Source organism: Mus pahari, chromosome 3 (assembly GCF_900095145.1).
Source record: "Mus pahari chromosome 3, PAHARI_EIJ_v1.1, whole genome shotgun sequence".
NCBI lineage: Eukaryota > Metazoa > Chordata > Mammalia > Rodentia > Muridae > Mus > Mus pahari.
In genome coordinates this window covers 104,010,137-104,033,540 of record NC_034592.1, presented here as the reverse complement: position 1 = coordinate 104,033,540, position 23,404 = coordinate 104,010,137, and the positions used below count along the sequence as shown (strand labels likewise).

At 41.0% G+C, this 23,404-nt stretch overlaps 3 protein-coding genes and 1 pseudogene across 10 annotated transcripts in view; 1 reads left to right on the top strand and 3 right to left on the bottom strand.

The window, feature by feature from the left end:
- The window catches only part of Haus2 (HAUS augmin like complex subunit 2), a 13,878-nt gene extending 3,657 nt beyond the window's left edge, over positions 1 to 10,221 (bottom strand). Inside the window, exons 1-4 of one of the 2 annotated variants that reach the window (XM_021193530.2) lie at positions 10,066 to 10,221; positions 3,717 to 3,809; positions 3,219 to 3,288; positions 451 to 583 (exon numbers count right to left, since the gene is read on the bottom strand). In XM_021193530.2, the coding sequence (XP_021049189.1) occupies positions 451 to 583; positions 3,219 to 3,288; positions 3,717 to 3,809; positions 10,066 to 10,158 (389 nt within the window). In that variant the 5' untranslated portion in view covers positions 10,159 to 10,221. Of the gene's footprint in view, positions 1 to 450; positions 584 to 3,218; positions 3,289 to 3,716; positions 3,810 to 9,933; positions 9,976 to 10,065 lie in introns of those variants that run through there. The other variant, XM_029536460.1, reaches the window with a different exon arrangement.
- On the bottom strand, positions 8,294 to 9,451 carry LOC110319552 (annotated as a pseudogene).
- Lrrc57 (leucine rich repeat containing 57) lies at positions 10,095 to 15,653 on the top strand. 7 transcript variants are annotated; one of them, XM_021193528.2, is made up of 6 exons: positions 10,095 to 10,336; positions 10,588 to 10,693; positions 10,800 to 10,938; positions 11,560 to 11,828; positions 13,735 to 13,920; positions 14,611 to 15,653. In XM_021193528.2, exons 2-6 carry the CDS (start codon positions 10,610 to 10,612, stop codon positions 14,650 to 14,652), a joined length of 720 nt encoding a protein of 239 aa, XP_021049187.1. In that variant the 5' UTR covers positions 10,095 to 10,336; positions 10,588 to 10,609; the 3' UTR covers positions 14,653 to 15,653. The 7 variants fall into 7 exon arrangements, with proteins under 7 accessions (XP_021049187.1, XP_021049188.1, XP_021049185.1 ...); XM_021193529.2 differs by having other exon boundaries at positions 10,249 to 10,329; XM_021193526.1 differs by having other exon boundaries at positions 10,252 to 10,496.
- A 3,418-nt stretch (positions 15,654 to 19,071) lies between these two features.
- Positions 19,072 to 23,404, bottom strand: part of Snap23 (synaptosome associated protein 23) — a 33,497-nt gene continuing 29,164 nt past the window's right edge. Inside the window, exon 9 of the mRNA XM_029535747.1 lies at positions 19,072 to 20,304. Within this exon, the coding sequence (XP_029391607.1) occupies positions 20,239 to 20,304 (66 nt within the window). The 3' untranslated portion in view covers positions 19,072 to 20,238. The remainder of the gene's footprint in view (positions 20,305 to 23,404) is intronic.

Here is a 23,404-nt window from a genome sequence, read left to right as displayed (position 1 = left end):
TTATTTATTATATGTAAGTACACTGTAGCTATCTTCAGACACTCCAGAAGAGGGAGTCAGATCTTGTTAAGGATGGTTGTGAGCCACCATGTGGTTGCTAGGATTTGAACTCTGCACCTTTGGAAGAGCATTTGGGTGCTCTCACCCTCTGAGTCACCTCACCAGCCCTAGCTTCAGTTCTTAATTCTCTTAAGGCTTGGGTTTTCTTGAGACAGGGTTTCTCTGTGTAGCCCTGGCTGTCTTGAACTCACTCTGTAAACCAGGCTGGCCCTTTCTTTTTACCAGTTATATTAAAAAAAGAAAGGACACTTTCCAGTTTAATGAAGCAATACTAGTAATGTTAATAAATACAATCAATAAGACATTGTTTTGTAAATTATGCTACAACATAACTGCCAGGTTAAACAAAAGCTACATGCATAGTTCTCCATTTCCACTTCTTGGTCTAACCTGTGATAAACAGCTTCCAATGGCAAGTTCTCCTGGCACATGGGTCTCCGCAGTCTTTGCCTGATGGCGTGCTTCTCTTTTAGCACTGCTTCCAGATGATTATTCATGCTTTGCAGAACATCACATTTCTCAGCTACATAAACCAGAGACAGCAATCACAGAGAGCAACGGGAAAAATATGTTTTAGAACTGTTAAAAATGTCTTCTTGGAGACTGCAGAGACGGCTCAGAGGTTAAGTCCACTCAATGCCTTTTCAGAGGAGCCCCACCCAGGGGATGGCACTATTAGAAGGTGTGGCCCTGTTAGAGTAGGTGTGTCACTGTGGGTGTGGGCTTAAGACCCTCATCCTAGCTGCCAGTACTCTGCTAGCAGCCTTCAGATGAAGATGTTGAACTCTCAGCTCTTCCTGCAGCATGCCTGCCTGGATGATAATGGACTGAACCTCTGAACTTGTAAGCCAACCCCAATTAAATGTCTTTTATAAGACTTGCCTTGGTCCTGGTGTCTGTTCACAGCAGTAAAACCCTAACTAAGACAGAGTCAGACCTACTCTAGGCAACAGAAATCCTTATCTCAAAAGCAGATAAGAAACAAATTAACTTCATAATCTCTGTAGACATTCTTCTTACTATTGCTTTCTTTAGTAACACAAGTTTTATCTTCATTTTCCACTATTTTCTTTTATGTTTCCTACCAACAACCAAACTATAGTACTAAATTATTTCCTGTGTTTTCTTTCTTTCTTTGTTTCTTTCAATTTATTTATTATATGTAAGTACACTGTAGCTGTCTTCAGACACTCCAGAAGAGGGCATCCGACCTCATTACAGGTGGTTGTGAGTCACCAAGTGGTTGCTGGGAATTGAACTCAGGACTTCTGGAAGACCAGTCAGTGTTCTTAACCGCTGAGCCATCTCTCTAGCCCCACATCCTGTGTTTTTCAAATCTACTTTTTATTTGGTTTTTAAATCCAGTGCCTATTATATGGTGGTATAATAACCATGTAACAATCAATTTTAACATTTAGTTTCCTTCCTCTCCATCCACACACCCCTTTTGTTTTTAAAAGGACCTATTTGAGAATAGATTGTGGACAGCATGGCTTTTATTCCTTAGAAAAAAAATGTACAGCATGTGTGTATGGTGCGTGCTTGCAGGAGCGCCCCCATGTGTGTCAAGGCGCCAATGTGAAGGTCAAGAATAGTTTTCAGGAGTTGGTTCTCTACTTCTATGTGGGTCTTAGGGATTAACTAAGGCATTGGGCTTGATGGCACATGCCTTTACCTGCTTAGTATATAGCACACATCTTTGAGTCTTTTTTTTTTTTTTTTTTTTGGTTTTACGAGACAGGGTTTCTCTGTGTAGCCCTGGCTGTCCTGGAACTCACTCTGTAAACCAGGCTGGCCTCGAACTCAGAAATCTGTCTGCCTCTGCCTCCCAAGTGCTAGACTTAAAGGCATGTGCCACCACTGCCCAGCTGGGCTTCTACTTAAGATATCCTTCCAGCCCTGTTTGGTTTGTGTTTTGAGACAGTTTCCTGTGTTCCAGTTTGGCATCAAACTCATTATATAGTCAAGGATGACCGTGAACTTTTCACTGCCTGCCTCCACCTCCCTAGTGCTGGGATTAAAGATATGTGCCACCAGACTATATATGGAGTGCAAGGAATTAAATCCAAAGCCTCACACATGCTAAACAAGTTCTCTGTCAATTTCAGCTATATACACAGCACTTTCAGAAAATTTAACACTGATCTTTTGTCTTAGAGAAATTACTATAGTTTGGAAACATTTGAGTGTGTCCCACAGCATTTAGGTGTTGACAGCTTAGTCTTCAGTGTGGTGGGTTTGGGATGAGGGCTGAATTTTCAATAGGAATAGGGAGTAATTATATCAGTGAAGGGAACACCCTTGTAAAGAACTTAGTGCAACTAATTTTCAAGACTCCTTCCTGCTAGGTATGGTAGCACATGACTTTAGTCAAAATATTAAGGAGGCAGAGGCAGGTGGATCTCAGGGGTTTAAAAACAGCCTGGTCTACATAGTGCTAGTCTTCATAGTGAGACCTTGTCTCACAACAAAACAAATAAACAAAACCCTTCCTGCTGCAGAGTGCTATTATTTTACTACTTCTTAAAAATGTTGTTTTTATGTGTATGTGTATGAGTATGAGTATGTGTATGAGCTAGTGAGCTCAACAAATGAGCCATCTCATTATTCTTCTTCTTAAACTCTGCTTGCTTGAGCTTCAAAACAAAACAAAACAAAAAAATATAAACAAAAACTTAGTTCTGCTCAGTTTCTGATTACTGGTTAGTTCTCTTGGAACCGATGTTATAAAAGAGTGAAACTGATCCCTGGATTCTCTGAATTCTTGTCCTGCAATGTGATCTTTCTTGACAAGACCTCCAGTGCTAGAATGGCATCACACAGCTGAGCTAACGTGTCCCTCCAAACCCATGAGTGAAGTAATACTTTTTTTCCTTGTACATCATTAAGCACCATATTAGCAGAGAAGCCAGTCAGGCCATGTCTGTATACTGTTTCCACTAGTCAATCAACTGGACTGGTTCATGGCTAGCTAAAGCTACATAGTAAGACCCTGCCTTAAAGATAAAACAAAAACCCTGAAGACATGTTAGGGCATGTCTATGGGGCAATACCCAGGAAAGATTATGACATTAGAATTCTGCTGCATGGTAATTATATGCTGGTATAATACAAGAGCAAGCTGAAATCCTAGTGATTGTTCTCTTAAGCAAACTTACTCAAACAGGAAGGATGAATAAGATCTGCTGTATCCTTTTCTAGCTTCAGAAGTTCAAGTTCCAGATTGTTCTACACGAGGAACAAAAGTAAACTTTAGCTCACTCAGAAAGCATCCCAAAGTTAGAAGCTTAAAACACTGATAAAAATGGACAAGCTACAGAAACATGGTACAAGACATAAATATATTCCTTAAATGGGATGGAAGGGTGCTTTATATGAAAGCCAGGAAAATCGCTGGCACTTTCATTTTGGTATCTTGACTTCCTGTTCTACAATTAACTAATAGAACTAGCCCCTATCAGCCATGCGCTAAGCATTGTTTTAATCGCAAAAGAATACTATTCAAACCAATTAAGAGTGTTTGGTTTGGTTTAGTTTAAAGTCAGGCATCAAACCCAAGGCCTCTTGTAGCTAAGCATCCACATTTTCTCTAAAATACAACCCAGCATACTTCACACTTTAAGTGGAGAAGTAGAAGTGAAAAGTTCATAATTTACCTGGTAGATTTCAGCTTGAATATCTGAGATCTGTTGTAATCTGGAAAAGTTCACAAAGCAAGGAGCCATTTTCTTAGATACATCTAACATCTCCTATTGGTAAATAATCAGGGAAAACATATGTTACAAAGTCAGCACACCGAGATAACATACACAAGGGACTAAAAACGATGTCCACATCTGCATCTAACACAAAGAACATATTAAAACAGCAGAATGAATATCTTCTGTTTTTATTTGATTTTGATAAGGACTCATGCAGCCCAAGCTAGCCTTGAGCTTGCTGTATTGCCAAGGATGTCTGTCAACTTCTAATCTTCCTTCATACCTCTATTTTCTTTTTTTTTTTTTAAAGATTTATTTATTTACTATATGTAAGTACACTGTAGCTGTCTTCAGACACTCCAGAAGAGGGAGTCAGATCTTGTTATGGATGGTTGTGAGCCACCATGTGGTTGCTGGGATTTGAACTCAGGACCTTTGGAAGAACAGTCAGTGCTCTTAACTGCTGAGCCATCTCTCCAGCCCATACCTCTATTTTCTAAGTGCACAGCATAACACCATGCTTGTGTGTATGTATGTGTACACAAGACAGACAGACAGACAGACAGACATATGCAGAGAGAGAGAAGAGGGGAAGAGAGAGAGTATTTTTGCATATCTGTATGCTGAGATTAAAGGGGTGTCCTACCACTGCCCAGATGGATTACATTTTTGATAGTCATAGTGTCACTCTCCATGATCCATCTGTCCTCTGTACTGGCCAGATAGGATAGTTAAAAGGAAATGTGTTGTGAACTACCACCCCTGCTTCTTTTAGGTCCTTGACTGTGGTGCTAACTTCTGCAATTCTTCCTAGGATGTAATACTGTCTTTGATTCACTATTTTTCCTGGTAGAGGCAACTCCAATGTCTTCCATTTGGTCTTTCAAAACATAATAGCCCTCACTCCACAGGTCAGGAAACCAATATAGGAATTCTGCCAACTTCTAAGTATATTTATCCCAAATATACATTCTGGAACTGGGGAAATAACTACAGGATCAGTTTGGACCTAACAGTGAGTTGGACTTCAGCCAAAACTCCATTAATCACCTGACCTCCATAAACATTTAACTTTTGGGCTCATGCTTCCATAGAGTTAAGAGTCTATGAGTCTATGACCATCTTGACAGACAGCATGGTTGCAGGCAGAAATAGCATGGGAGCAGAAGCTGAGAGCTTACATGTTGAGAGACAAGCATGAGGCAGAAAGAGCTAACTTGAAATGGTATGGGTTTTTGAAACCTCCAAGCCCACGCTCAATGACAAACACCCTCCACCAAGACCACATTTCCTAATAATTTCCCAAACAGGTGAAATTCTTCCACCAGTTAGGTACTAGGTATTCAAATATATGAGTCTATAGAAGCCATTCTCATTCAAATCACTACAGCATACATATGATTAAAATCAGAGGCTATAGGAAAGAACACAGACACTAGAAGAAAAGAATGTTTGACCTAATCTATCAACCAAAGTAGAGAAACAGAACTGGAAAGAAAGCTGGCTCAGCATTTAAGAGCATTTGTTGTTCTTGCAGAGGACCCAAGTTCAATTCCCAGCAACCACATAGTGGCTCACTCCAGTTCCAGGAGATCCAATGCTTTCTTCTGTCCTCCATGGGCAACAGGCATGCACATGGTACACATACATTCATACATAAAATAAATATTCATTTATAAAATAAATATATCTTTTAAAAAAAAGAGTAGAGAATCGCTCAAACCATGCCTGTATGTAAACAATTCCTTCTTTTAGAGCTCAGGCTATAACCTGGGGCCTTTGTAGTGGTCTGCTTTCAATCTTGATGCTGTATCTCTCTATATTCTGTGTTATTCTTTCCCTCAGAATAAAGTTGTTTTCAATTCTTTAGATAAGAGGCCAGGAACCTAAATATTTCTAGCCCAGGCCCCAATACAGTAGTAACATACTGACTAGATGGGTTACACTGGGTAGCCGGCAAGCCTCGGCTGTGTCTGGCCCCTAGCTCTAGAACACACACCATCACATTCTGCTTTTACCTGAGTGCTGGGATCTAAATTCAGCCCTCCATGGCTTTTTGATAGGCGATTTATTGATTAAACCACCTCCTGAGTCCCAGTACCTGTTTTATATGGTGTTTTGGATCAAACCAAGGGATTTGTGTGTGTCCTAAGCAAGCACTCTATCAATAAGCTACAACCTCAGCCCACTTACTTTTTTCTTTTAAGGGTGTAGCAGAGCATGACTGTACATGTCTTTAATTCCAGCACTCAGAAGGCAGAGGCAGGTGGATTTCTGGTTTTAGGCTTGGTCTACAGAGTGAGTTTCAGAATAGCCAGGGCTACACAGTGAAACCTTGTTTCAAAAAAACAAAACAAAACCCCCCAAAAACAAAAACCACAAAACTGGCTAATGTGTGTTACCTGGCAGTAGGAAGATAACCATGAACCACCACTGTACAGTGCCTGAGATCATCTATGGGTACCTTTCTATGCCTTAGGAACTTGTATTCTCCAAGGACACCCAGTCTAAAATGTGTTAACTATGAAATACTCCAATAGTTTTATGTCAAGAGAACGGTACAATGCAAGGTGAGAATACTGTGCAATGTGGTAGAAAGAAAAATGGGAGGGGTGAGGAAGAGCTACCTGAAGAGAACTGTGCCGGCTCCTGGGAAACCAGTTAGCCAGGGCTGCTCACACACTGGAAGCAATGCTGGGTCTCCAAGAAAAGGCCAAAATCTTTCACAGCGTAATGCCATCACAGTTCACCCTTATTATTTTAGCACTTGCTATGTAGCCCTAGATGGTCTGTAACTCACTATCCCTGGCATTCCAGGTGTGCACCACCATGCCTGGCTGTTAACAACCCACTTTAAAAGATGATATGGCAAAAAGGAGAGGGTTATGGGATCTAATTCTTCCAGCTTGCTGAGGGATGATGGAAGATATCTTAGTCTTTTGGGGTGTTTCTTTTTTTGTTTAATGAAGATAAGGTCTCCTTGCTCTATCCTAGGCTAGCCTTGAACACTGAGCCATCTTCCTGCTTCCAGCTCCCAAGGCTCCCAAGTCTCTTGTGGCACCATATCTGGCTGTTTAGGTTTCTCAAACACGTTAGGATGTATCTTAAGTCTCTATTAACTCTTTCATACATCAAAACCAAAAAACAAACAAACAATAAAACCAAGGGGCCAGAGAGATGGCTCAGTGGTTGAAAGCGCTGACTGCTCTTCCAGAGGACCTGGGTTTAATTCCCAGCATCCACAAAGCAGCTCACAACTGTCTGTAACTCGAATTCCAGTGAACCTGACACCTTCACACAGACACACAAGCAGGCAAAATACCAATTACATAAAATAAAAATAAATTATCAAAAAATTCTCCCACTATATCTGCCCTGCTAATTTCTACAGATGAATTAACTAACTTTCCTCCACTTCCTTTTGGTATGTTTCCTTCCTTCAAGCTTAATGTGCTTGATTTCTCACTCCCCCATTCCCTTCAGCCATTTTCTCTTATTCCCTCAATTTCTCCCTTCAGTCTACCTGCTTGTTGTATATACATGTCTAAAACTGTCACTTCTTGGACTAATCTTTATTCTTGCCTCAAAATCTTTACAGTGCAACAGCATACACAGAGACAGACAAACACACATTTAATAGATGCTGCCCTAAAGTGTCTCTGCTAGAGTTCTGTACTTGGGGCCCCAGATATGTTTCAACAATTCCCATTAACAGGAGTTGGGTTTTTTTTTGATTTTCGAGACAGGGTTTCTCTGTGTAGCCCTGGCTGTCCTGGAACTCACTCCGTAGACCAGGCTGGCCTCGAACTCAAAAATCCGCCTGCCTCTGCCTCCGAGTGCTGGGATCAAAGGCGTGCGCCACCATGTCTGGCTCGAAAGTGCTTTTTTTTTTTTTTTTTTTTGAGATCTTTTTCATTTGAAGGTAATCTTAATGCTATTAAATTCACAAATATGCTGTTTTTTATTTCCCAATTCTAATTATCTAAAACACACATTGCAAACATACAAATATCTATTCTCTCCACATGTCAGCACCCATTCATCATTGTTTTGGAAATGGGGAGAATAGATACCCCTTAAATTGCAAGTCAGTAGGTGTCTCTTTACAGTTAACTTTAGCAAAATTCATACAAAATAGTAATTAACAATGATCTTTTTTACTCGTTAACTCACAAGGAAACACCTTCAAAACTGCATTTTGTTAAAGTTTCTGTACTAAAATGTAGAAAAACTGAACTACATAAATATTGAAAAGTTAAAAATTCCTTAATTTTTTTACTCCTGGTACCATTACCACAATTTACAGGGCAATATACCTGATGTAATGAAAAGAAAAAGAAAAAGAAAAAGCTACAACAGATAAAAGACCTCAGGAATGTACATCTATCTAATTGACACTACATTGCATTAATCAATAGCTGCACTTTTTGCAAACTGTGGCAGTGATAGTCCTGAACAAGAAGGGTTTCCTGTTTAAGCTGCAGTAACTTTTCTGATTATGGATCATCGTTCCTTCTGTGGCAGATTTTTACAGTTCCTCTAATGCATCTGGGACGACTGTCTCAAAGTAACCTGCAGCTTTCCTGACAACTCCTCGCTCTCTCTCCTGCTAAGAACTGTAGCCGTTTCTGTTTTATTTAAAACCTCTGCTACCATATCCACCACTTCCACCTCCAGATCCATAGCCACCACCATAGGGACTGCCTGAGCTTCTTCCACCAAAACTGCCCCCCTTCATGGGTCCATAATTTGATTGTTGCTGTCCACTATAATTTCCAAAGTCATTATAGTTTCCACCACCACCATAGTTACCTCCACCAAAATTTCCTCCTTCATTGTAACCATCACATCCTCCTCCTCCACCACCATATCCTCCACCCTGGTTTCCATATCCTGGTCCACCACCTCCATAACCTCCTCTACTACTGTAACCAGGACCACCACCATAGTTGCCACCATCACCTCCAAATCCATTATATCCACCATCACCACCTCCATAACTACCTCTGCTGCCACCACCTCCACCACCATAGCCACCTCTTCCACCAAAGTTTCCTCCACGTCACATAAAGCTGCCAGATCCACCTCCACGACCTCTCTGGGATCCAGCAGACTGCATCTCTTGTTTAGAAAGGGCCTTTTTCACTTCACAATTATGCCCATTAATAGTGTGGTATTTCTGAACAACAATTTTGTCAACTGTGTCATGATCATCAAAAGTTACAAAAGCAAATCCTCTCTTTTTCCCACTCTGCCTGTCTTCCATAACCTCTATGGTTTCAATCTTGCCATACTTTTCAAAGTAGTCTCTCAGGTTATATTCTTCCGTATCCTCTTTAATACCACCAACAAAAATTTTCTTCACCGTTAAATGGGCACCAGGTTTTACAGAATCCTCTAGAAACAGCTCTCTTTGGTTCCACCACACACCCATCAACCTTGTGTGGCCAAGCACACATTGCAGCACCCACCTCTTCAACACAAGAGTAGGTCACAAAACCAAAGCCTCTGGAACGTTTTGTTTGGGGATATCTCATAACCACAGAGTCTGTAAGTGTGCCCCATTTCTCAAAATGTTCTCTTAAGCTATCATCTGTGGTTTCAAAGCTCAGCCCACCAATAAACAGCTTCCTCAGNTGCTCAGGTTCCTTTGGATCATGGCCCTCCATTTTGAGACCGGACTCGCCTCTTCCAACTTGAGTTCAATATGGGACCGAGAGCCGAAAGTGCTTTTTAAAGTACCTGCCATTATTTCTTTCTCACTGTCCTCCACTCTACAGTTTAGAGCAGAAGTTCTCAACTGAGTGGCTCGCAACCCCTTTGGTGGGATCAAACTTCCCTTTAACGGACCAGACATGGGGCGCCTAAAGACCATCGGAAAACACAGATGTTCACATTAGGATTCGCAACAGTTGCAAGATCACAGTTATGAAGTAACAGCGGAAATGATCTTATAGTTGGGGGTCAGCACAACTTGAACTGTATTAAAGGGTCGCAGCCTTAGGAAGGTTGAGAAACACTTGTTCTAGAGGTAGTATCACTGGAAGAAAAAAAAGTGGAGCGCTGTTCCATCTCCCACAAACCGGCCTGCCTGCCTGGGATAACCCGCAGGCACTCAAAACAGAGTGCTCAGAACACCAGCCACTCAGTCCCTCACACTCCAAGAACCCACGGGAGTATGGTCACGGCCGCAGTCTCCAACGGTCACAGTCCTCAGCAGGCGTAGGGCCCGCGTAAGCAGGACCACCACCTCACAGCAGAATTCTGTCGCCACCTTGATGACGCCATCGCCGCCCCCACGTACCTTAGTGACTATCCCCGAAGCTACCAAGTGGTTCAGCAGTAACCCAGCTGCACTCTGCGAGGACGCTGGGTCCCACGGGTTGGCGGCAGCCATGGCTTCTGCACACCTCTGGAACTGGCGCGAGGAGTGAGGGGCACACGGCGAACAGGCGCGCGGTTTGATGATGTCACAGGGCGTTCCTGCCCGGGCGGAAGCGCTGGGAGCGCGTCTCAGGCGAGCGCGGGTCCCGGGTGTTCCCTGACGGAGTCTTCTCTGCACTGAGCGGTAGGAGGCGAGTCTCCAGCTCCCTGTTCCGGCAGCAGCTATCGGTGGGCTCCCTGGCCCTTAGCTCAGCTGCCAAAGCATCAGGACCTTGTGGTAGCGCTGCCTGCTCGCCTGCTTTCTCCTTGCCACTCCTGAGCTGACCCCAGGGAAGTAGGGATAGGCAGAAGGTGACAACTGGGACAGGAGACTCAAACGGGAGATTTAGCGATAGCTGTATGTCTAGACTAGGCGGTGACAGCTATGCTTCTTTTCCTGCAGGGAACTGAGCCGTGGCGCTAGGATGGGTAACAGTGCTCTCCGTGCTCATGTGGAAACAGCGCAGAAAACTGGTGTCTTTCAGCTTAAAGACCGTGGTCTGACCGAGGTGAGACCTGAGGGGACCGGACCAAGAAACTAAAAGGGCTAGGGTTGGCGGAGTGGCGAAGTCTATTGGTGCAGGATTTTTCCACACTGTGAGCTTCTTTCTCCAGTTCCCCTCAGAGTTGCAGAAACTGACAAGCAATCTTAGGACCATCGATTTGTCTAACAACAAGATCGACAGCCTACCACCTCTGATAATAGGAAAGTTCACTCTGCTAAAGAGCCTCTCCCTCAACAACAACAAACTGAGTATGGATTTCGTGTCTGGGCAGCTTTTGCTAGTAATCAGCAGTTATGAAGGGTGTTTTTCCTGTTAGATGATTTTTGTTATGAAATCAGTTTAGGGGATGCAGAGTATTGAAGCTTTTATTTCTTGTAATTAAATCCAAAAGCCTCCTTGGGTAGTATAATGATTATTATTAGGTTAATTTGGACTCGGAAGATCTTTGGAAATCGATGAAAACAGTTATCTAATTTGGGGGCAGGGTGGAATGGGAGGATCTTTTAAACTTCCTCATATTGTTTTTAGAATACACTTAAGCCCCTTTACAAAAGGAACCCTTATACACATACACAATTTTCTGCATTTTGATGGCTTCTTAATCTCCCAAACAGTTTGTGAAACCTAAACATAACCTGTGAGGATTCTATGTAAGAAGTCAGACCTGGTGACTTAGTCCTGTACAGCCCAGCTACTGAGGCTGAGGCAGAAATATCTTAATTTTTCTTATTAAGTTGGCTATCCTAGACAACTTAATGAGACCCTGTCTCAAAAACAAGATGAAGCAGGCTACCATACTGTCTTTTTATAAATGTCATTAGTTCTATCAGATGTTTTTTTTTTAAAAAAAAAAAATTCTTCTTCACCAGCTGTTCTACCTGATGAATTATGCAATCTGAAAAAACTAGAGACACTAAGTCTCAACAACAATCACCTGAGAGAGCTGCCATCTACCTTTGGGCAGTTGTCAGCCCTGAAGACGCTGAGCCTCTCTGGGAATCAGCTGGGAGCACTACCACCCCAGCTTTGTTGCCTGAGACATCTAGATGTAGTAGATCTCTCTAAAAACCAGATTCGGAGTATACCTGACACAGTTGGGGAGCTGCAGGCCATCGAACTCAATCTCAACCAGAACCAGGTCTATACTTTGTGTGTGTTGTTTTGCCCCTCTCCCCAGTGTATGTTTGCATTTATGGTCTTCTGATAATTTTCTGTTCCTTAAACGATAATCATGGAGTTGGATATTAGACGCTAAAAGATATATAAGGTGAACTTACTCCAATGCCCAGTATCATGGAGTGTGTTGATAGTGGCTATGTAATGGTATTGAAAGTGTTTGGGGGAAGGTAGAAGAGAGTAACAGGGTGAGATAATTACACACACACACACACACACACACACACACACAAATTAAATCTATTGAAGGTTTTACAGATATTGTTTCTTTTCACACCCATTATTTAGTGAGGAGCATGTCAGGGGTGATAGTGTGTAGGAATGAGACCTATTCCCATAGGCTCTGAGAGTCAGATGTCAGAAATTGTTGAAAAATCCCTAAGTGATAGCTGTTCGGGAGCTAGACTATAATTGGACAACTTTATATGTGAAATGTTTGTTTTGAAGCTCCTTGGTTAACATCAGTATGGAGAAGGTGCTCTGCTCTAGATGTGAAGCACAGTGATGAAACATTTGAGATTAGGTAGCCTTAAGTTTTTAGCATTTATGTATCCATATATGTACATTATGTATGTATATTAGCTATTATGTTCATGTTATTACTGTGCTCAATTGTAGTTAGCATAATATTCAGCCTTTGAGGTTGGTTTTTTCTTTTCCCTGAGATTTCTAGGAAAGAACTGTCATTGGTATTAGTTGAATTATTCCACATTCCCTACTACTAGACCAGTTTCTCAGACCTTACTTGGATAACCTGGGGAGCTTAAGGTCACCTAAGTGTTTGATTCAATACGTGAGAAGTCAGAGAATCTGCATTTTCTGTAAGTTCCTAGGTGATGGCTTGAGATGCCAGGTAGTCAACAGAATTTAGTGACCTGGTGCTGAAGAAGAGCTGAGTGGTAAAGTAATTGTGTAAGCATGTACCAGACCCTGGCTCATCCTGTGGCATGGGAAGAAGACTTGGAGCTTTTAATGGGCCAAGAAGTGGATGAGTCAAAGACAGAGTGTTTGGAATTTACCTGGAGGACCTACACAAAACTACTAAGTGGACCTGCTGAGTTCATCAGATGAATTACCCAAATGTTTTAGTGAAAACTGTAGATACAAAGCTGTGTTCAAGATTAGTACATAGGACTGTTGATACAAATTTTGAAGTCACAAGTAAAATGGTTTTAAGAATGATTGTTTTATAGAAGGTTGTAAATGTTAAATAGGAAGCATTAGGAATATATTTCTGCTTGAATATAATTCTAAAGAAATAAAAAGGGTGGTGGTGGCGCACGCCTTTCATCCCAACACTCAGGAGGCAGAGGCAGGGAGATCTCTGAGTTAAGAGGCCAGCCTGGTCTACAGAGCAAGTTCAAGGACAGTCAGTGCTGCAGAGAAACCCTGTCTCAAAACCCCAAAAACAACGAAAAATGCCACCCCAAAATAATTTCAGGAAAAGTTCAAAAGTCATGCACAAGAGGGGGCCTCAAGAAATGGGTTGTCCAGTCAGATGCAGCAGCGTGGGAAGCGTGAAACTTTGGCTTCAGCCACAGAGCAGAGTGGTAGGTATCAAGATGTTCATGTGGTTGTTTCTGAGTGGCAGCTTGCTGGTAAACTTTTTCCTTAAACTTACATTATTTTCTACAATAAATACACAGTGCTTTTATTATTGTTTTTTATTTCTGAAAAGCTACTGGTAACCTTCAAATAATTTGGAAGTGGATGAGTAACAGAAGGTATGTTAACAGGCTTCTGTGCGAGTAGGTAGTGAGAAAACGGAGGCGGCAAAAGAAAAACTAGGACACAGTCAAGGTCTGTTTCAGTGTAGTAACGTGGCCATTATGCTCTCTGTCCTCTTATTACTGTTTGGTTGTCAACAGATCTCTCAGCTCTCTGTGAAGATATCCTGCTGCCCTCGCCTCAAGGTCCTCCGGCTGGAAGAGAACTGCCTTGAGCTCAGCATGCTTCCACAGAGCATCCTCAGTGACTCCCAAATCTGTCTGCTTGCTGTGGAAGGCAATCTCTTTGAAATAAAGAAGCTTCGAGAATTAGAGGGTTATGATAAGGTGTGTATTAAAATCTTTTACATTTCTAGTGCCTGCTCCAGAGAAAAAACTAATGAGATAAACTCAAGTGATGTCTACAGTTAGCATCTAACAAGTTTGTTTTGGAGGTAGCTCTAAGACTTGGTCAGATTGTATTGTGCCAAGTGATTTTCTCCACATACTGCTTATTGCACTGCATCTTCTGATGTTTCCTAGCCAAAAAATAAAAAAAGAAGCAAAAATTATTGCACTTTAAGTAGGTGTTGCCAGGTTTGGCAGCGGGGCTTTAATCCTAGCACTTGGGAGGCAGAGGCAGGCAGATCTCTGTGAGTCCAAGGCCAGCCCGGGGCTACATAGCAAGATTCTGTCTCAAAAAGTAAGTTTTGTATGAAATTAATCAAGTCAAATTAAAAAGAAAAAAAAAACATAAAAACCTAAGTCAAAAAGTATCCTTGTGGAGGCTGGAGAGATGGCTCAGGAGTTAAGAGCACTGACTGTTCTTTCAGAGGACCTGGATTCAATTCCTAGCACCCACATGGCAGCTCCCAACTGTCCATAACTCTTGTTGCAGGGGATCCAACACCCTCACACAGACATACATGCAGTCAAAACACCAAACTACATAAAATAAAAATAAATCATTGCAAAAAAAGATTCTTATATTTGTCTACACCAGAATGCTATATGTATATTTTTCTTTCATGTTTTTAGTATATGGAGAGATTCACAGCCACCAAGAAGAAGTTTGCATGATATTCTCCAGGATCATGGGACAGACTTGGAACCTCTGTTGGAATCTGACCCGAGTCAAAGGTTCCTGATGCTGGATACACTGCAGACAACATTTTACTTAATGACTTTTTCCTTTTTAGGACTATGTGAGATAAGCTGAAGGAAAGGGATTTAGGAATAAGAGACAAGAAGAACCCTTCATCTTGAGCCGTGTAGGCCATGGCCAGTGTTGATCTTCAAAACCATCATTAGTTAGGCTCTAAGGAACCTGCTGTTCATGCAGGGAGGAAATGCTGCTTTTTTAATAGAGGGACCCATGCCATAGCTTGAGTCTTTGTTGAATTTGCGAACTGTCAGCTTTCATAAAGTCGGTCCCCATCACCTGTGTTAATACTTCATATTTTTTATGAAATTCTAATTTGTGGGAAACATATGACTAAGGATGAATGCGTTTGTTCCAGTACACTAACTCAGTAGCAGTGTTTACACTTGGAACTTAGGATGTACTTAAATATGTAGCTGTCTTAAAGAGACCTTTGTCAAGAGGAGCACCAACACAACAGCCACCGAGAATGTTCCCCAAGGCTGCAGTAGCAATTTTTTTTTTTAAACTATTGCAGGTGCCTTATTGGTAGAAGGCTCTGAAAGAGCTAAAACTATATGCAAAAATTATACAAAATTTTTGTTTTTAGACAGGTTTTTGCTATGTAGCCCAGGCTGGCCTCAGACTCAAAATCTCCCGACCTCAAACCTCTCCCCTCCCCCACATGCTGGGAATATAGGCATGCGCCACACTCAGCCTACTTGTAGGATTTTAAATTAATTTTAATAATCAAGATTTTCCTGAAGCTTTGTTAAAAATCATGTGCTATTTCTGGTAACTCCTCCCCCTTTTGTATTTATAACTGTACTAATCAGACTACCTTCAAGAAAACCATTGCTACAATATTTTAAAATAACCTGTGTTTATCATGGTTATTCTCTGAATGAGAGAATATTCTAAATAAAATATTTTTAGTGAACTTTGGAAGTAATGTTAATCAATTAAAGAACTTTTAATCTAAGTAGTCCTTTGCTCTTTGAAAGTAAACTGGGTACCATTAAAAAAAAAAAAAAAAAAAAAGCCGCCTGTCTCAAAAAGGCCAAAAAGAAAGACAGGAAAGAGAAAATTGGGAGGATATGTTTCACGCTTGTTTGGTTTTATGGCAATGAACACCTCTGCTGCCACGCAGACATTTCTGAGGGATTGGGAACTGTGCTTAAGAGAATGTGAAGGTACAGAGAGAGGATTTCAGATGGATACTGGTAAGAACATCGTGAAGCTATCATAGGGATTGTTTTCTCAAGTCTTCTGTCTGAACACTGCCTTTCCCTACCAAATCTGAAATTATAAATAACTTACATGTGTTCATCTGTACTCCCCACTCCTGTAAGAATCAGTACCACCTTTTCTTCAGTCTCATTTATATGTCCAACCATACCAAATTCTGCTCCAGAATGCCTTCATGTTACTAAGTCAAGACATGCCATCTCTCTTATGTCGTGCTGACCCGTATCTAAGCTTCCCTTAATCTAATCCGAATTAGCTGCTCCCCCATCTGCTGATAGAATACTTTCCACATCCTATATTTATCTCTCTTGCTAAACTGAAGTGTTTGAGGTTACAAAGCCATATAAAGGGACTGGAGAGAGAGCTCAGAGATAAAAAGTACTTGACCTAGATTCAGTTCCTCCACCTCCATGGAGATCCCAAGACCTGTGCCCGCACACTAGGCACTAAATATTCTTACATACCTAAAACATACATGCAACCTTAACACTCAAACAAAATCTTTTTAAAAAACAAAACAAACCTACCCAATATGCCTTAAATTTTAGCTTGGATTGGAGTCAGCTAGTACATGGAGTTAGGTCACAGGCACTGTACTTGGAGAAATCAACATATAGATCCTTTGCTACTTAATAGCTTTCTGGGCAACTTACTCTCATCTGTAAATATAGGGAATACCTCTCACTTCTCAAGTATGTATTATAGAGAGAAGATACATAAAAGTGACACAGCAGGAACTCAATGAAACAAGCCAGTTACCTTATCTATAGAGGGCAAAAAAACAAAAACAAAAAAAAAAACAAGACTAATCAATGACTTCAGGATAAGGAACCTGAATATCAATGTGAGAAATAAATTAGGAACCTAATTAGGATAACTTGGAATTTTAATAAGAACATTCAGGAAAACGGCATTCAAATAGTTTTTGCTTTTTATTTTCATTACATTTCTATGTATATGTGTACACAAGCTTGCATCCACTGCAGCACATGTAGAAGTCAGAGGAAAGCTTTTAGGACTTGGCTTGCTTCTTCTACCATTTAGGTCCTGGAGGAGTTCAAACTTGGGTTGTCAGCCTTACCTGCTAAGCCATATTATTGGCAATTTGGGGTTTTTTTGAGTGGTGTTTCATATATTCCAGGTTGTCCTGGAACTGAACCTGAGGATGAGCTTGACCTCCTGATCCTCCTACCTAGCACTGAGTTTGGGGCATACCACCACACCTGGCTTACACAGTAGTACAGAACTGAATCTATGAATTTTTGAATACCAGGCAAGCCACTTCATGAACTGAGCGGTTCTACATCCCCAATCCTAAAAACTTAATTTTATATGCTCATTATAAGATGTCTGGAGTGTAGATGTTTAAGTTAAGAGTCATAATCCATATGTGATAAGGAAAGATTAAGAATTGACTGAAGAATACATTAAAACTGAAGGGATGAAATAGGTACAGACGTATAAGTTAAGATTAAGATGAAATTTGAGCTTTACAGTTTTTTAAAAACGTAAAAGTTTGAAGTTGGGTGCAGTGGCACACTTAATTTCAGGATCTGCGGAGTAGGGACTGGTAGATCTCTGGGTGTGAGGCCAGCCAGCTTTACATGGTGAGACCCAGTTCAAAAAAATTAAAAGTTGCCAGGTGGTGGTGGCACATACCTTTAATCCCAGCATTGGGAGGCAGAGGCAGGCTGATCTCTGTGAGTTTGAGGTCAGCCTGGGCTACAGAGTGAGTTCCAGGACAGCCAAGGCTACACAGAGAAACCCTGTGTTAAGAAAAACCAATGAAACAACAAACAAAAAGTTTGGTACAAGATACTAGCTCTTATCTGTATTTTTGTTTTTTTGTTTTGTTTTGTTTTTGTTTTTTCGAGACAGGGTTTCTCTGTATAGCCCTGGCTGTTCTGGAACTCACTTTGTAGACCAGGCTGGCCTTGAACTCAGAAATCTGCCTGCCTCTGCCTCCTGAGTGCTGGGATTAAAGGCATGCGCCACCACGTCCGGCTCTTATCTATAGTCATAGTTATTGTATTCAAGATCACCATACTAGAAAACAGACCAAAAATAAATTCCGGGTGACTCCAGCCTATATTTACTTGCTATCGTATCTCAAAAATAATGGAAGTGTGGGCATGATGGCTCAGCAGGCAAAGGCAGTTAGTATCTGCTTCTTTGCTTTTTCTCTGGAGAAGGGGAGGCCTAAGATCTTTGACCCAAAAGAGCTCCATCCAGTCTAGAGAAAATAGCTATCATTTATCATTTATGACAGTTACATCTAATAGGCACTGTTCTAAGTTTTGTTGGCTGATTATTTTTTGGGGGGTGCGGGGCTGTTTTTGGACACAATTTAGGCTGGCCCACACACAACTCACTGGGTAGATTGATGGTGCCTCAGGTTCCCAAATTTTGGGATTACCACTGTGGCCTCTGAGCTTGACATATTCTAAGAAATTTCTGGGCATTACTGGTCTGTGAATTAGTTTATAAAATAGGATTTATTAATTCCCATTTACAGATATGGGAACTAAGGCAAAGAAACAGGCATACATTCACACCAGCCAGCAAGAGCAAAGGGTTGTTTTGCTGCATATTCTAGCCAAATATACCTTTGATGCCACCTTTTGGTACCATTTCTTTAGACAAATCAGCATGTTTTTAAATGCTTTTAAGGAAAGCACTTTTAGGTGCAGCGCAATCCAGTGTTTTGGACTTAGCCAGACCTCTTATATTCAGTATCTTTACCTGACAAACCATCAGCTCTGACATGGAGCGCTTCTTTTTTGTTTTAAATACTGTCCTCTTTACCCTCTGAATGTTGGTAGGACTGATTTGTCTTCTTCAATAAGTGACTTGTAATTCTCACTCAGAAATACTCAGTAGTGTATTTAAGTTCAAATGACTAAGATAAATGATGTCTAGAAAGGACTCATAGCAAACCATAGAAACTCCTGTAAACACTTCTGGTAAAAATTAGAAGAGAGCTAATGCAGCTTTATATTGGAGTGCTTGATGTATGGACATTTGCTTTATTTAATGTCAACAAAGCTGATAAAATGATTGCCCCCACAAATAAGTTATAGAAGTATTACCTATTTGAAAGAACAATACCATTAATTATAAAATTTAATTGTAAGAATAAAGCAATGGTTATTGGTCAAACCAATCTACTTTAGTAGCTCTAAAGTGTACAGATACTAATTTTTAAACAAATGTGACAAATACCATTTCAGCTTTCCTAACACTTCAGGATCTACATAAACTTGATTCTGTGCATAAGGCAGAGAGAATGGCAGTGCGGTCATCAATAATTAATCCAAAGGCATAATTTTCCAAACAACTTTTAGTAACAAATTATGACTTTTTAAATGTCTAAAACTACACAAAACTCAAAGCAATCTATTTTTCTACCTGAGATCAAAACAAGTTTTTTTCATATCTAAACATAATTCTTAGTATTGAGGTAAATCTGAATTCACATGATACACTGTAAAAGTTTTCCAAAAACACTGAGGAAATCTATTTCGTGTGTGTGTATGTGTGTGTGTGTGTATGTATGTTTGTATATATATATATATATCTTTTAAAGGCTACTGACAACTTCATGAAGTTAACAGGCCTACAATGGGACCATGCTATGACTCATTGTGTGAGAATAAAAGGCACTCATTTATATAATGTTCCTGCATGTGCAATGTGAAACAGGATCCAAGAACCTATGTATATACACACAAATCACTATGGGTTCAGGAGTAAAGCTCACTACTAGAAAACTCACTGTATTCTCCTTTGGAGCAGAAGCTGAAAAACAGTGATGTAGAACAAAACACATGTGTGAAAGCTCCCACCCCAAGCACTAGCTTATGTTTTTGTGACCTGTAGTTTCTTTAATGAGTCAGCTTCATTTCCTATTCCTTCCTCTTGCTCTTTACCACAAAACCAAAACCAAACAAACCAAAACCAAACCAACTGACCAATAATGACAAAAGCTACTTATACAGCTGCCTCCTTCATGGCTCTTTGGCAATGCTTCCAAATCCTGAACGCAAAAAGAAGCTAAATGAAGAGATGAAGAGATGGTGATGTATGGGGAGAAGCCTACGAGAGTGACTGGGAAAGACTGTAAGGAAGCCTGAGCAAGAACCTACCCCAAAGAGAAAGTAAGAAAGTAGGGAGGTATTCCTCCTCCACTCCTTCTCACAGCCTTTCAAACTCTGAAAAAGAAATGACTCAGCGAAACTAGAGAACTGAGTTAACAGATAAAGAAGTACAGCAGAGCTTTAACTATCAATGAGTTTCTTTGCTCTTGTATTGGCAATGTCAATACGATTCTTGTTGGTGTCAGCCTAAAAAAAAAAAAAAAAGAGTAATGAATATCAGCATCGGTTCACAAAATAACCCATTTAAAACACAAGTTAGGGGCTGGTGAGATGGCTCAATGGGTAAGAGCACCCAACTGCTCTTCCAAAGGTCTGGAGTTCAAATCCCAGCAACCACATGGTGGCTCATAACCATCCATAACAAGATCTGACTCCCTCTTCTGGAGTGTCTGAAGATAGCTACAGTGTACTTACATATAATAAATAAATAAATCTTAAAAAAAAAAAAACAAAAAAACACACACACAAGTTAAACTGGGGGGATTCAGGTGTTGCTCAGTTGGTAGAGTGTTTACCTAGCATGCACTGGACATTGAGTTTAATTTCGCAGCACTGCATTAAAAGTGGCATCACAGCCTGTGCCTATAGTCCTAGCACTTAGAAAGCAGAGACAAGAGAACCATAAAAGCAGGGTCTTCCTCAACTACATAGTGAATCTGAGGCCAGCCTAGGCTACATGAAATTCTGTTTCAAAAATCAAGTTTACAGGGGCTGGGGAGAGAAGAAAAAAAAAAGTTTAATTTTAACTGAGGATATAGCTAAGGGGCAGAATATATGATTTGCAATTCTATGGACATATATTCACTCCCAAACATGCACGCGCGCACACACACACATACAAATACACAAAATTTTATATATTTGGGACCTAGATATGGGCATATGCCTGTAATCTCAGCACTCAAAAGGATATGGCAAGAATATGAGTTCAACACCAGCCAGGGTTATAGTCAAACTGTCTCAAAATAATAACAGAAAAGAGGATGAGGATATAGTTCAGTGGAAGATTACTTGCCTACCACACATGAAGTCCTATATTCAGTCATCAGTGCAACAAAAAAACATAGTAAAATTTGGTTTTATTTTTTATTTTTGTTTGTTTTTTTTTGTTTTGGTTTGGTTTGGGTTTTTCGAGACAGGGTTTCTCTGTATAGCCCTGGCTGTCCTGGAACTCACTTTGTAGACCAGGTTGGCCTCAAACTCAGAAATCCACCTGCCTCTGCCTCCCGAGTGCTGGGATTAAAGGCATGCACCACCACGCCCAGCTGGTTTTATTTTTTTGAGACATGGTTTCTCTGTGTAACTCTGGCTGTCCTGGAACTCACTCTGTAGAGACCAGACTGACCTGGAACTCACAATGATCTGTCTGCCTCTGCTTCTCAGAGTGCTGGGATTACTGGTACATGCCACCAGACATGAGCAAAATTTAATTAATGTGTATAGGTGTTTTGACTGCATATATGTCTATGTACCATGTGCCTATGGAAGCCACAAAGAAGATGATGGATCCCCTGGAACTGGAATAAGCCACCATGTGGGTGCTGAGAATTGTTTCCCAATACTCTTGAAAAACAAGTGCTAGCCAGATGCCTTTAATCCCAGCACTCGGGAGGCAGAGGCAGGCGGACTTCTGAGTTCCAGGCCAGCCTGGTCTACAAAGTGAGTTCCAGGACAGCCAGGGCTATACAGAGAAACCCTGTCTGGAAAAACAAACAAACAAACAAACAAACAAACAAAAAAACAAGTGCTGCCCTGCCTCCTGGCACCCCAGGGTTACAGACACAAAGTATCATGTCTAGGCTCTTATGTGAGTACTTAGGGTCAAATGCAAGTCCTCATTCGTGCATGGCAAGTACTTTCCAACTGACATCTCCCAAGCTCTTCTACTTAAGTTATTTTTTGAGACTAGATCTTATTACCTGGGCTGGCCTTGAGCTTATGAGTTCAAGTGATCTTCCAACTCCTCTGGAGTAGCTGGAATTACAGGCATCAAAATCCATGTCCAGCCCATTTTCGATGCAAAAAAGTATGGCAAGAATGCTCTCTGAGCAGGAGTCTCATTTGGAGCTACTGTAGCTCTGACCAAAGAGACTGAAATAACTTTGCCAAAGATCTTTGGAACAGATGTACTGCCACCCACAGAGGCATCTAAATTGAGATGATGTGTAATCTATACCTAAACCCAGGGTTCAGAATTACAAGCATCTTAGGAACCAAATGGTTCTAGTCCAAGTGCCAAAAAAGGTCAGAGGGTTTCATACTCCTTAAAGCTGGAGTTATAGGCAGTTGTGAGCCACCTGGCATGGTTGTTGGGAATAAACCAGATCCTCTGTAAAAGCAGTTAGTGCTCTTAATCACTGAACCAACCTTCCAGCCACAAATGACCCTATTTTAATCTATACCATACAAGAACAAGTCTACAGAATTGATTTTTGCTGCTGACTCCTGAAATGAAGCTATACAATCTTACTACTAGGCCATCTGTGAATAAAACAAAAGTAAACGCCAATGCACACATAAACATTAGGAGGAATCTACTCGGCACATGATTTGTTGGTTGGTTGGTTGGTTTTGAGATAGGGAGGTTTTATGAAGCTCTGGAAGTCCTGGCTGGCCTTGAACTCAGAGAGATCCATCTGTCTCTACCTCCCCATTGCTGGGATTATTAGTGTGTGCCATAACACCCAGGTTACTCAGTACATTTCTTTTTTTAAAGATTCATTTATTTATTATATGTAAGTACACTGTAGCTGTCTTCAGACACTCGAGAAGAGAGAGTCAGATCTCGTTATGGATGGTTGTGAGCCATCATGTGGTTGCTGGGATTTGAACTCAGGACCTTTGGAAGAGCAGTCAGTGTTCTTAACTGCTAAGCCATTTCTCCAGCCCCTACTCAGTACATTCTTAAGTCTCTTTAAAAATTACATTTATTTATTGTGTGCATGTACATATGTGTAGAGGTCAAAGGACAATTTATAAGTATTGGTTATGTCTAAGATGTGGATCCCAGGGATCAAAATCAGGTTGTCAGGCCTGGTGGCAAGCATCTTTACTCCCTGAGCCACCTTACAAGCTCTACATAATGAATTCTTAGCTTCATGTACAAAGTTTTGGGTTTTTTCCCCAATTTTTATTAGGTATTTGCTTCATTTACATTTTAAATGCTATCCCCAAAGTCCCCTATACCCTCCCCCGACTCGCTCACCTACCTACCCACTCCCCCTTCTTGGCCCTAGTGTTCCCCTGTGCTGGGGCATATAAAGTTTGCAAGACCAAGGGGCCTCTC